This window comes from Lissotriton vulgaris, chromosome 6 (genome assembly GCF_964263255.1).
Source record: "Lissotriton vulgaris chromosome 6, aLisVul1.2, whole genome shotgun sequence".
In the NCBI taxonomy this organism is placed as follows: domain Eukaryota; kingdom Metazoa; phylum Chordata; class Amphibia; order Caudata; family Salamandridae; genus Lissotriton; species Lissotriton vulgaris.
Window position 1 is genome coordinate 1,547,019,528 of NC_141694.1, and position 13,389 is coordinate 1,547,032,916.

General features: G+C 51.6%; 1 protein-coding gene across 1 annotated transcript in view; it reads left to right on the top strand.

The window, feature by feature from the left end:
- Nucleotides 1-13,389, top strand: part of LOC147709124 (uncharacterized) — a 3,078,084-nt gene that overhangs the window by 227,348 nt on the left and 2,837,347 nt on the right. Inside the window, exon 2 of the mRNA XM_086927727.1 lies at nt 6,675-6,758. Coding sequence (XP_086783853.1) covers nt 6,675-6,758 — 84 coding nt within the window. The remainder of the gene's footprint in view (nt 1-6,674; nt 6,759-13,389) is intronic.

Consider the following 13,389-nt stretch of genomic DNA (forward strand, 5'->3'; position numbering starts at 1 on the left):
AAGGAGGCTCGTTGTTTCTGCGTTTCGAAGGTGAAGTCCGGAAAGAGTGTAACTCTACTGTTCGCTATCTGGAAGGGGCCATCCTCACGAGCCCTCCGCAGGAGCAGATCTCTGTCCTTGTGGTGCAGCAACTTGGCTATGATCGGTCTGGGTGGGAGCCCGGGCTTGGGTGGTCCTGAGGGGACCCTGTGGGCCCGCTCCAGAGTGAAGAATGGCGAAAGTCCTTCCGGCGCCACCACCGTCTTCAGCCATTCCTCCACGTAGGCAATCATGTCGCCCGTCCCCTCCGTCTCCGGCACACCCACGATCCGTATGTTGCTGCGTCGGTTTCTATTTTCTGCGTCCTCCGCCCGCCTTTCCAGGGTGCTTATGCGGTCCAGGACCTCCGTCAGCTTACTCTCCATCGCCTTGTGAGCCGGCGCCATGACCCCGATCACCACCTCGGCCTCCTTAACCCTGTCTTTCAGTTTGTCGTGGTCCGCCCGGAGTAGGCCCAGCCCCGACGCCACCTGCGCTATGTCGTTGTGGAGCGCATCCCTGGTGGCCGTTATGGCGTCCAGTATTCGGTCCTGCAAGCGCTGCAGGTCTGTCTGCTCCGCAGGGCCCCCCTCCACTGCGTCCGATGTTGCCGCCTCCTCCACCTTGGTCCTCGGCTTCCCCATCGTGGCCGGCCCGCCGCTCTCGCTCTCCTCGTCTGCTTGCTGACCCCGGGTCTCGGCCACGTGGTCCACCCCTGTGCGCTTCGGGGCCTCGCTGTTCGTCCACTGCGCCCCGGTGTGAGCGTCCGTCGCGTTGTCCGGCCCCTGGGTACTGTGGGGTATCGTTCACTCCCCCCCTGAGGTGGCTTGGTGGGCCGGACGCCAAAGGCCCTTCTCTGCCACTTGGGATCCTTCCTTATGTCCCCATAGGTTGTGTGGGCCACTGCTGCGGGGGCGAGGGGGGCCCAGGATGCGCTGTCGCGTGCACCGTCTCCCACGGTTCCCCTCTCTGGGCGGCCCCCGCTCACCTGCTGGGCCGGCCGGTGCCTGGGGCCGGGTCGGGGCTCCGATCCTCGTCTGCACGGCAAGGGGCCGCTAGGAGGCCACGTCCGCACCGCCCACTTCCGATAGCGCCGCACACCGCCGCCGGTCGCTAAGGAGCAATCTTCGCCGTGTGGGGTCCGTCGCTGCCGGCGATCGCGCCTCCACCATGCACGCCGGCAGTGCGTTCCTCTGATAGTCCGCCGCCTCTTAAGGCTCCGCCGTGGTCGCCATCTTGCTCGGCGCCAGTCTCCCTACCGCTCCAGAGGCCGCCGCGATCGGCGGTCGTTCTTGGGTCTACGATGTCGCCGGCTGCCCAGAACTCACCCGAGCAGTCACCGCCGGGCTATCAAGCGGCGCCGGGGCACACACGGGCTCTACGGCCCCTTTATCAGGATTCCTGTGGGGAAGAGGCGCGGAGCTCCGGGCTCACGCCGCCATTTCCCTCGGCGCTCAAGCCACGCCCCCATCTGGGTTTAATCCATCACCGTTCTTTAGCCCACTCTGCCACCCCGGGTCAGACATGGCTATATGCAAATCAGTCTGACCCTGTGCCTCATGGGAACAGTCCAGCCCGAACTGCCAAGCCATGTCTTCCCTGGACCGGAAACAAGCTTCCGAGGACCGGTTTCTGGCATTCCCGCCGTCTTCAGCCCGGCTTGCTTGAATCCAGTGGCAAAGTGAGCAAGGGACTCACGTCTGAGCATACCCTGCCACACTTATGGCGGCCAAAAGCAGTACAAAAGGGGGTGGTGATGGACGGAGCATCTGAATCAATCAAACACTCACACCCAGTCAAAAGATCTGGGTTTAATCCATCACCGTTCTTTAGCCCACTCTGCCACCCCAGTTCAGACATGGCAATATGCAAATCAGTCTGACCCTGTGCCTCATGTCCAGCCCGAACTGCCAAGCCATGTCTTCCCTGGACCGGAAAGAAGCTTCCGAGGACCGGTTTCTGGCATTCCAGCCGTCTTCAGCCCGGCTTGCTTGAATCCAGTGGCAAAGTGAGCAAGGGACTCACGTCTGAGCATACCCTGCCACACTTATGGCGGCCAAAAGCGGTACAAAAGGGGGTGGTGATGGACGGAGAATCTGAATCAATCAAACACTCACACCCAGTCAAAAGATCTGGGTTTAATCCATCACCGTTCTTTAGCCCACTCTGCCACCCCGGGTCAGACATGGCTATATGCAAATCAGTCTGACCCTGTGCCTCATGGGAACAGTCCAGCCCGAACTGCCAAGCCATGTCTTCCCTGGACCGGAAACAAGCTTCCGAGGACCGGTTTCTGGCATTCCCGCCGTCTTCAGCCCGGCTTGCTTGAATCCAGTGGCAAAGTGAGCAAGGGACTCACGTCTGAGCATACCCTGCCACACTTATGGCGGCCAAAAGCGGTACAAAAGGGGGTGGTGATGGTTGGAGCATCTGAATCAATCAAACACTCACACCCAGTCAAAAGATCTGGGTTTAATCCATCACCGTTCTTTAGCCCACTCTGCCACCCCAGTTCAGACATGGCTATATGCAAATCAGTCTGACCCTGTGCTTCATGGGAACAGTCCAGCCCGAACTGCCAAGCCATGTCTTCCCTGGACCGGAAACAAGCTTCCGAGGACCGGTTTCTGGCATTCCAGCCGTCTTCAGCCCGGCTTGCTTGAATCCAGTGGCAAAGTGAGCAAGGGACTCACGTCTGAGCATACCCTGCCACACTTATGGCGGCCAAAAGCGGTACAAAAGGGGGTGGTGATGGACGGAGCATCTGAATCAATCAAACACTCACACCCAGTCAAAAGATCTGGTTTTAATCCATCACCGTTCTTTAGCCCACTCTGCCACCCCAGTTCTGACATGGCTATATGCAAATCAGTCTGACCCTGTGCCTCATGGGAACAGTCCAGCCCGAACTGCCAAGCCATGTCTTCCCTGGACCGGAAGCAAGCTTGCGAGGACCGGTTTCTGGCATTCCAGCCGTTTTCAGCCCGGCTTGCTTGAATCCAGTGGCAAAGTGAGCAAGGGACTCACGTCTGAGCATTCCCTGCCACAGTTATGGCGGCCAAAGCGGTACAAAAGGGGGTGGTGATGGACGGAGCATCTGAATCAATCAAACACTCACACCCAGTCAAAAGATCTGAGTTTAATCCATCACCGTTCTTTAGCCCACTCTGCCACCCCAGTTCAGACATGGCTATACGCAAATCAGTCTGACCCTCTGCCTCATGGGAACAGTCCAGCCCGAACTGCCAAGCCATGTCTTCCCTGGACCGGAAACAAGCTTCCGAGGACCGGTTTCTGGCATTCCAGCCGTCTTCAGCCCGGCTTGCTTGAATCCAGTGGCAAAGTGAGCAAGGGACTCACGTCTGAGCATACATGCTGTTCAGTGCCACAGTGCAAGTGCTCCCTATGGTAAATTGATGTATGGATTAGTGACTCCATGATTGGCTTGTTTGTTTTACTTGTCAGACCCTAGTACAGTGCACTGCATGTGCCCTGGGCTTGTAAATCAAATGCTGCTGGTGGTCTTGCAGCACTGATTGTGCCACCCACCGGAGCAGCTTGTAAAGTGTGTCTCAGGTCTGCCATTCGCAGAGCCTGTGTGCAGTCTGGTACTGCCATGTTGACTGGGCAAGTGCACCCACTTGCCAGTCCCTGAACCTTCCCCTTTATGCATTTTAGTCACCCCTAAGGTAGGCCCAAGGGCAGGTGCATTGTAGGTAAAAGATAGGACATTCCCTGATGTGCGTGGCATGTCCTAATGTGGCTTGTCCTAATAGTGTATTACAGCCATTTTTGATTTTTCACTATTGCAAGGCTACCTGTTCCCCATAGGCCAGAATGGACGATCTGATTAAAACATTTTATAATCCTAACCGACTCAGGGAACTCGGTGGAAATTCGAGTTTAGTATGCCTGAACTGAATGATAAAATATATCTTTTAGTGAAGTTGATTTTAACATTCTGTGTTTGAAAATACTACTTTTGAAAAGTAGGTATTTTCTTGCCTACCTACCCAAGCCTGCTTCTGCTAGGTTGTGTATTCCTTATGTGGAGTTTGAGTGACAGGGGCTGGGGGATATCAGGCGACAGGGCTGAATAGATCCATCCTCATGTAGAGTGGGGGAGGGGAGCACCTGGGACCTGAATAGGGCTGTGCCTGCCTTCCACAATGCTGGCTCCACCTCCTATGGTGCGTCTGATGTCCCTGGCCTACACTGTCAAAGGAAGAGACGGAGTCCTGTAAACAAAGTGCTCCAGGACTGACCAGAGCTGGTTTGGGTTAGGTACAGACACTCTCTGCCTTTAGAGACAAATGATTTTGGTGTATAAAACAGGTGACCCAGACCCCAGAACTTCAGATCACTTCTGGGAATCAAGATGAACCTTTGCTGAGGAGAAGAATCAGGAAGCTGAAGGAGGAGACTACCCCTGTACTGCGTGTTTGGGGGTTGGCCTGCAGCGGTTGCTTCATTTTCAAACAAAGGAGAAAAGGACTGATTGTGCTTTTTATCAACTTGAAGATGAATCTCCAAGGGTTTTAACTAGAGCTTGCCTCCTGCCTGAAGTCTCAGGGATACAAGACTTCACCAACCAGCTCCCCCCGCTGAATTCCCTTGCTGGGAATCGAAGTGCCTGCTGTGGCGCTGGGCCTTCTGAGAGACTGCGTGTTGCTGGGAGCTGGAAGCGCGACGCAACAACGAGCAGCGTGTCGCCGCCGCAGCAGCTGTCGTCGCATCGCCGAAGAAGCGAGCCGCCGCTGTCGATATCATCGCATCGCCGAAGCATGGCGCATCACCGGATAATCTTGTCGTCTCCACAGAGGTCGCTGTCGCATCACCGGAGAAGCGCATCGCAGGGCCTGTCGCGGCTGCAAAGATCAGCGAGACGCGGCACGGCTGTTGGGCGTGCACGCATTGCATCAGCGTTGTCGCACCGCAATCAAGACTCCATTTTGCCGCATCGCACCGGAGAAGAGTATCGCATTGAGGTGCCATCTTGTCGCATCGCACCGGAGAGCAGTAAGAAACCGACGCATCACCTCCCCACACAGTAAGGACGTGACATCATCTCCCCTGCACAGCAGTAAGGAACCAACGCATCCACTCCTCTGCATGTAAGGAACTGACACATCACCTTCCCTGCGACCCTTTTGTTTTCTTTGCATTACGGATCCAAAGGTACATTGAGTGTAAAGTGTTGCATTTACAACTTGAAAGAACTGAGCTATTTTAAAGTCTATTTTTGAGTACAGTATTGTGGATTTTTGTCGTTTGGTCTTGTGTTAAGTCTATATAAAAATAATTATTTTTACAATACAACCTGTGTGGTGTCCATCTGTAGTGTTGTCACTGTATTACTGTATTTGTTCACAAATTTTTAACACACTGCCTCTGAGATAAGCCTGCCTGCTAGTGCCAAGCTACCAAGGGGGTGAGCAGGGGTTATTTTAGGAGTATAGCCCCTTACCCTGACTAGACGCGAGGGTCCTATTTGGTCAAAGGTACCTATCTCTGCCAACTAGAGACCCCCAAATTCAACAACCATCCACATAATACAACTGCACATTTTACCACTTAATTCCAATACACAAATCCACAGCACACAGTTTCACACCACACAATACCACAACTAACAAGTCCAATCCAACCCACATAATTGGTACGCACCCCAGAAATCCACTCCAATCCATAACACATAGGCAAGAGTCATTTACAATGCCAATAGCTCCAACTCTTTCCTTTTTTTAAACACACAGATCTGATGCTTAGCTCCTACCTATTTGTTCTTTTCCGTCACCAGAAACGTAAAGCTATACACACAGTTGCATGCCACACATTTCAGCTCCACACATTTCCAGTCCACACCGCATAATTTAGCACCAAATCACTGAATACAACTCAACAACACAATTACACAACATGACATATATCCAATCCACACCACACAATTCCACATTGTGCCGCAAAATTCAACAGCACAACACGTAATTAAACTGAACTACTTACCCACTCCAAAACACACAATCCCACTCCACATAATGCCACTACACTGAATGACACATAATTGCTAACCATATATTTCCACAGCACACCATGCCACATAATGCCACTACACAAATCCACTCCACACAATTCCACACTACACAATTACACATCTAACTAATCCAATCCAACCCATATAGTTCCACTATTCAACACATACATACAACACTCCATAACACATAAGGAAAATACATTGCCATTTACAATGGCAATAGCTCCAACTCAAACAAATATAAGACAGGTTGCATTTCCAATGCTTGTTTAATTGAGAGGTCTCAAACAATAATTTTAAGTGGACGCTGGCCTGAAGACTTCTCTCTAGGTAGTGTGTGTTTTCAAGTGACACCAGTAACTATAGAAAAGCTGTGTAAAACCCTGGAACATAAAAAAGCAACACGTCTTCTCTGAACTTTAGTGGTCATGTCTCAGGCTTTGGTCTTCACATGAAGATTGTTTTATTGATAAAAATAGGAAACATCTTTTTGTTCCATGAGGCCCATAATGTGAATTGATTAACGAAGTTGCAAAGAGTACTTATTTAAGCTGGTTTAATAGCATAAGTTGACTAGAAAACATTGTACAATGAGAATGTTGTCTTTGTTTGCAATTTTCAGACTCCTCCAGTCCCACCGATGCCAATTCAGATATGAAAGTGACAGTTACCGTTCGCCTAGGTGAACCTGACAATACAAAGCACTGTGAGTACCTCACCTTCCGTTGAATATGTGTTTAGTCTTTCCCATTCCTTTTTTTTATCAAAGGTATGTTTATTGGTATTTAAACACAAAAACATGAGACAATCCCCCACATCGTCCCACGCAGGGGGTAGCAATGAAATCAAAGACCAAATGCAACATAGCGAAGCAAAACGAAACCCCAATTAGCCTGTCCCCTAACACACAAGGTAGCTCTCTGGAGGATACAGCTTCTGACATAGATGGGGAATACCAAACGGCTTGCCAATTAAAGTGGGGAAGTTGCGAAGGCTCAGGGCGGACGCCCTCTCTGCGGCTCAGAATACAAAACCCCTCCCTCCCCAAAACCCTCCCCAGTGGTGGTAGCAACTTACAGAAGACGGAGGTCAAGTACGCGTAGTGTCAGGGAATCACAGTTGGAAGAGGTGGAGGGCTCTAACGCTAGCAGGACACACTGCAGATGAAAGACCCTGGGAGTCAAAAGCGACCAATGGGTCCCAGCGGAATTCAAAGTTCTTAAAATCATCCAGGAAGATGTCAGCCATCCGCTCTAAACTCAGTAGCTTCCGCAGGCGCGAATGCCAAAGGGAGGTAGCCGGTGCCTCCTTCCTTTTCCATGCCGCAGCTAGGGTGAGCTTGGCCGTCCGATGCAGAGCCACATAATCTTTTTGTCTGCCTTAGTCTGATGTTCGAGACTGGGATCACGGAGACCTAGTAGGGTAGTGGCCATCGAAGTAGGGATGGGGTAACCCAACATTTCCTTAATTTGGCCAAGAATTTCCTCCCACTCCGCGTCAGTGATGTCTTGTTGAAGGACTCCCTCCCACATGGACGATTTCTCTTTTTTTTTTTTTTTTGGGTGAACCTTTATTAGTAGTACAAGCATTTACAAGTATGGGCCTACAACCAACCCGGCCGGCCGCTAGGAGGAGTAAGAGTGCAGCAAGCAATACGTAAGTTATACCAGCTCGAAATCCGGGGTCATAAAAATACCAGAGCAAATCTCATAATCGGGTGCACCAACTTGAATCAGGATTTGAGAGGCTCATTTTCAAATAAGAAACTAAAAAAGGGTGTCTCACAGTCGCACATAGTCCTACAATACTGCACACGAATCAGGATATCTACAAACTGTACAGATACGAAGAAAATATCGGGGGCAGGATACTCGGAACAGGAGAAATACAAGCACAATCCCGGCACATAGCGAATCCAAACCCCACCCCTCAAAACTAAACAGATTGCAGAGACCATGAACGACGACGACACTAAAAAGAGAAAAGAGACTAAAGGGCCATAGGAACAAATACCGAACAAACAACCAACCCCCAACCCCCCACCCTGCACACCCGCAGAAGGCCATGGCCTACCCCCCCCCCCCCCACAGCGTGCCTGTCGCCCTAATAGAAACCCAAAATATAGAAGGAGAGAGAAAGGAGAGAAAAAGAATAGATAAGCGGAGGAGGGCCCTCGATCTTGCCGCCCGACCCCGCCCCTCGCCCCTACGCCCAGGAAAATCCCAGAAACGAAGGGGTACAGTAATAAGGAACATCAAGTCCCGACCACGACGGTAATGAAATCCCGGTCAAACATACCCACTACAACATCTGTCAACAATAAAGTCAGTAGAGTGTGAACCACATCATCCCTGACCCTGCCTGGCAATGATACCGCCCAAGGTCCACTCGTCAATCGGTTCACAGAACAGCCCGGAGGGTCCAAATGATCCGGGCGTGTCAGGTCGCAGCATAGCCATGGCAAAGTTCAGCCTCCCAAACCCAGCCAGGTATCGGCAGCAAGGATCCGGTAGTATCGACGCTGACCCCAAGAACCTCCGAAAGTTCACAAACAGTAGTACCATCTAGGCAAGGAGAGTCACGCGGTCTGGCAATCGCCACGCCATAGCTGGGAAAGTACAACAAGGAAAATAGCATTGCATCTTCATCCGCCAGTTGGACATATGTCCCGAGGCAACACCCACTTGTAGATCCATGTCTGCTCGAGCGATCACGGGAACCGGGTCCTCCAGCGGCTCCCGGCACCCGGGCAGAACCGGGACTCCCTCCATGGACATAGCTGCGGGTTCGTCTTCAGTCCCATGGGATCGGACTGTATCTGTTAGAGATGGCGAGACTGCGATGGCGGCCATTCTTCCACCTAGATCCTGGGCATGCCAAATCAGGGACTCGTGCAAAACCGTTAGGGCCGCCAATACGTCCTTGAAAGTGGGCTCCTGCGTATGTTGCAAGCTTCCCGGCCCCCTCCGTGAGACAACTGGCCGACATGGACATGGACCGCAGAGGGGGGCACCAGCCGCCATTTTAGCCAATTTGGCCCCGTCCCTTTTCACCTCACTAAGGGACCAGGCACCAATGCAGGACGCCACGGGAAAGACCACCGGGGCTTAAAACAGTGAGGCAGGCTCCCCAAAGGAGAGTCACCAAAAGGCTAAAATCCCTGCCGCACCCCGGGAGTCGGGGGCAATCCTTGGGTATGCCCGGGCAAAGAGTTTGGGGAGGGGGCAGGAGTCGTGCGCCCCCTCTAACCCTGCTTTGCCACCTCGCCCCTCAAGGGCCACCGTCAAGTGGACCTGGTTCTCGCCGCTGTCAGCGGCCCTTCAAGTCAACAGCACCCTCAGGCCGGCTCCTCACCGCCACCCGCGGCACTGTAGCTGCAGGCGCGGCCGGATGCACGTCCAGGTCAACGCCCCGGTCTCTTCACCTCGTGGGCCGCAGGGTAGTCGGGGACAGTTCACAGGTCCTACCGCACGCAGGAGCCTCAGGAGCAGACGGTAAGTGCTCGGTATTCTTCTCCTACTAAGGTATGCCTCCGTTGCTCAGGATAATCGCCAAGATATACGTAGGGGGCGAAACGGTTCACAGAGCCGAGCGACTATGCGGCCATTTCGGAAGCCCGCTTGGCTCCTCCCTGATTTCTTTTTTTTAATTTATTTTTCATAACTCTTTTTATTGAAAAGCTCAATAGACAGTACAATAGCATGTGCTAGAGCATGCACATAGGGATCTATTTACATTGGTTAGGAGGTCAAATGACAGGGTGAGGCGGCAACCATCATACAAACGAGGAAGAATCAACATATAAAAAGCATCATTCTTTAATCGGCTACAGCCTCTATGGCTGCCACAGGGCCCCGAAGTGCCCCCTGTAAGCTCGCCATGGCGCCCACACCTTCTCCCATTCCTTAATGCACCCTCTTCTTTTGTAGACTGTTTCCTCTGCTCTCTGGCACCAGTCCATGTCCTTTTCCCATTCCATCACTGAAGGGGGAAGTGTCCCCCCCACCTCTTAGCAATATTGCAATTCGCGATCCCCGCTGCCAGGGTGAGCCATATGGTGACATACTTGAGCCAAACTGTCTTACCTTAATTATGAGTAGATGTCATTTTATGTCGAGCGGCATGTCCGTACCCACCACCCTGGCCATGATTGCCGTAACCCTGAGCCAAAACTGCGCTATTTTAAGACATTCTCATAGGATGTGAAGAAAAGTGCCCTCACTCTGGCAACCTCGAATGCACTGTGGTGACGGCGCCCCACCAATCCTACGCAAGAGCGTCAAAGGGTAGTAGGAGCGATGCAAAATCTGGAGCTGGATCAGTCTTAAGCGCACTCATATTGCTATTTCCCTCGAGCCCTGGAGTGCCTCATCCTCTATTCTGCCCAGGTTGTCCGTCCAGGTGACTCTTAAGGCTGCCAGCTGGTCAGGAGGGTTGTTTATGAGTTTCCGATATATTACTGAAGTTTCTTTCTCGGGAATAGGATCAATTAATAATGTATCCTCCAGGGGGGAGTAGTCAGGAAGGGAAGTGTCACCTTTTAACTGAGTCAACAGGGCATGCCTAAGCCTCAAGTAAGGAAACCTCTGGGTCTCAGCCAGCTCGAACTCCCACTGTAAGTCCTCAAACAAAAGTGGGGCTCCCTTCCTCCAGACATCCCGAAGTCCATATATTCTTCCAGCCTGTAAATCTTTGCACTAGACTACAACAGGTTTCTGCTGATCAGTTTGTTATGCCACCCCAGGGCCCGATTTGCCTCTCTCCAGCACGTCGCAACTACAGCTGTATGTGGGGGCCAACTAGTATCATTCTTTTGCGAATACAGCAGTGGCTCACAATTCCCTGCAGACATGGTGTCTCGGTCTACTTTATATGCTGGCTCCTCTCTATCAGAGCATGCATATTCATTTACCACTAGCAGTTGAAATGCCCAATAGTAGAGTCGTACATCTGGTGTACGCAGGCCTCCATCGTATACCCCTCTCTGCAGCTATCCTAGGCATGCCTTCCAAAGCAATTCCTGAGTATCTTGGGCAATCTTTTTGAAAACTGTCGACAGGACGGGACAAGGGATGTTCAGCAGAATGTACAACAAGCGCGGTAAGGCCATCATCTTGAAAAGGGCTGCCCTTCCCACTAGGGACAATGGTAGGGTTCCCAGTGTTGCACATCACTATGAAGTCACTCCAACTGGGGACTAAGATTCCTTTCCACAAACAGCTGCTGATTACGCTCTACCTGAATCGCCAAGTATTTAAAACCCTCTTTAACTGTAGGAGCTGTACACCGCCTTAGCATTCTCACGGGGGACGCGGGGGGGGGGCCGCCAGCGGGAACACCACTGATTTGGCCCAATTTATAGAATGTCCGGAGTAGCTCCCAAATAAGTCAAAAAGTTGAAGCACTCTGACAATTGAGTAGTGGGGCGTCGCTAGATACAACAAGATATTGTCAGCATACAACAATATTCGAACCTCCCAGCCTCCTGGTAACTCAATCCCCCAAATCATAGTTTCCCTCCTGATCCAATGGCCAAGGGCTCCAATGCCAATGCAAACAGTAAGGGAGACAGAGGGCACCCCCGTCTCATACCCCTCCGTATACAGCATTGACACGTACTTGGGCCTTTGGTTATTGATAAAGGAGTCTCACCCACTTGCAAAAATTCGGGCCAAAACCCAGCTTTGTTAACACGGCAAACACGTATGGCCATTCAATACTATCGAAGGCCATGGATGCGTCAAGCGCCATCAGCGCCATTTGTGGAACAGAGGGGTCTTGCGTTCAGTGCAGCACTCCGTAAAGCCTGCGCAGATAGTGACGGGTGCTCCTATGGGGAATAAATCTCTACTGGTCCCTATGAACTAAGTTAGTGATGATCGGTATCAGTCTGTTTGCTAGGACCTCGTTGATCGACTCGTAGCAGTCCCTCTTTCTGTGCCTCTTGCAACATATTACATAGTGGTGCCACTAATCTAGAGGTCAAGCCCTTGAATAACTCAACGGGTAGCCCATTAGGACCAACCGCCTTACCCACCTTTAAGGATCCCAATGCTATTGACAATTCATTCTCCATAATCTCTGCCTCCAACGCCTCCCTGTCATCTACATTGACCACCGGCAATGAGAAGTCTCTTAGGAACTCAATACAGTCACTTTCAGATCTACTGCTGACTGGCGAATAGACGTCTTAATAGTATGAAGCAAACACTTCCGCAACATCTACGCTGTCTAATCGGCAAATACCGTGACATAGGTCTGCGTCTCCCTGCGCTGTCGCCCTCCGCTCAGCACGAAGCACTTCTTGTTCTAAAGATTTTATGTGCCTCGCTTCTTCCTTTTTTTGGCCTCCTATAAGTGCCTGTGCTTGGTCCCTAATCACAGTTTTAAATGCCTCCCATACTGTACAGTGGGAATCTACCGTGCCCACATTCTCCAGTAAAATAACATTTCGTACCCTCCCGTAGTTTATTCCTCAGCTCATGATCTCTTTATCTCCACGGATCTATCTTCGGGAATGCCCCCATATTGATGTATGGCCCCTGCACCATGGTACACACTGGGGAGTGTTCTGAAATGCCCAGAGCCATATGTTGAGATGCCAAAACATTCTCCCACCCTGTCGCCCTGTGCGATTAAAAAGTCCAGTCTCGAAAACGAGCCGTGACTTGCTGAGTAGTACGTGTACTGCTGCTGTTACGGGTGGTGCGCCCTCCATATGTCTACTAAACCCACAGCTGAAAGGAATCGGATAATAAGCCTCTCACCCTCCTGTCCCACCGAGGCACTCAAGCAATCCAGCTCCGGATCCAAAACTGCCTTTGCATCGCCTCCATCCAGAAGCGTGCCCATCGGGAGCCCTATAAGGATTTTACTGATCGTTGGGAAGACAATCAGCATAGAATGAGCAGAAGTTTATACTCTGTCCTTCCCACCTCCCAGCAACAGCCACGCAACAGCCAGCATCGTCAGACCACATCTGGATCCCCACCCCCTGTGCGTCTGATGTGTACCCCGATTGGGCCACCAGACTATAGCCGAAGCGATTCAGCGCCTTTCAACTTGTTCCTCTAATGTGTGTCTCCTGTTCATTACAACTTCCGGGGCGTGTCTTTTGAAATGTTCCAGGACCAGCGTGCGTTTGATTTTATTCCCCAAACCATTTACATTCCAGGTCCAGGCCTTGAGCTGCGTGGGACTCTTCCTTATCCTAGCCATGGTGACACAAATTTGGTTCACATCTCACTCCCCCCCCACTCCTCCCCTCTGTGCATGCAGATTGCCCTTCTTTTGGTCTTGAGCTAGAAACATTAGAACAAACAAGAACACAAATTAAA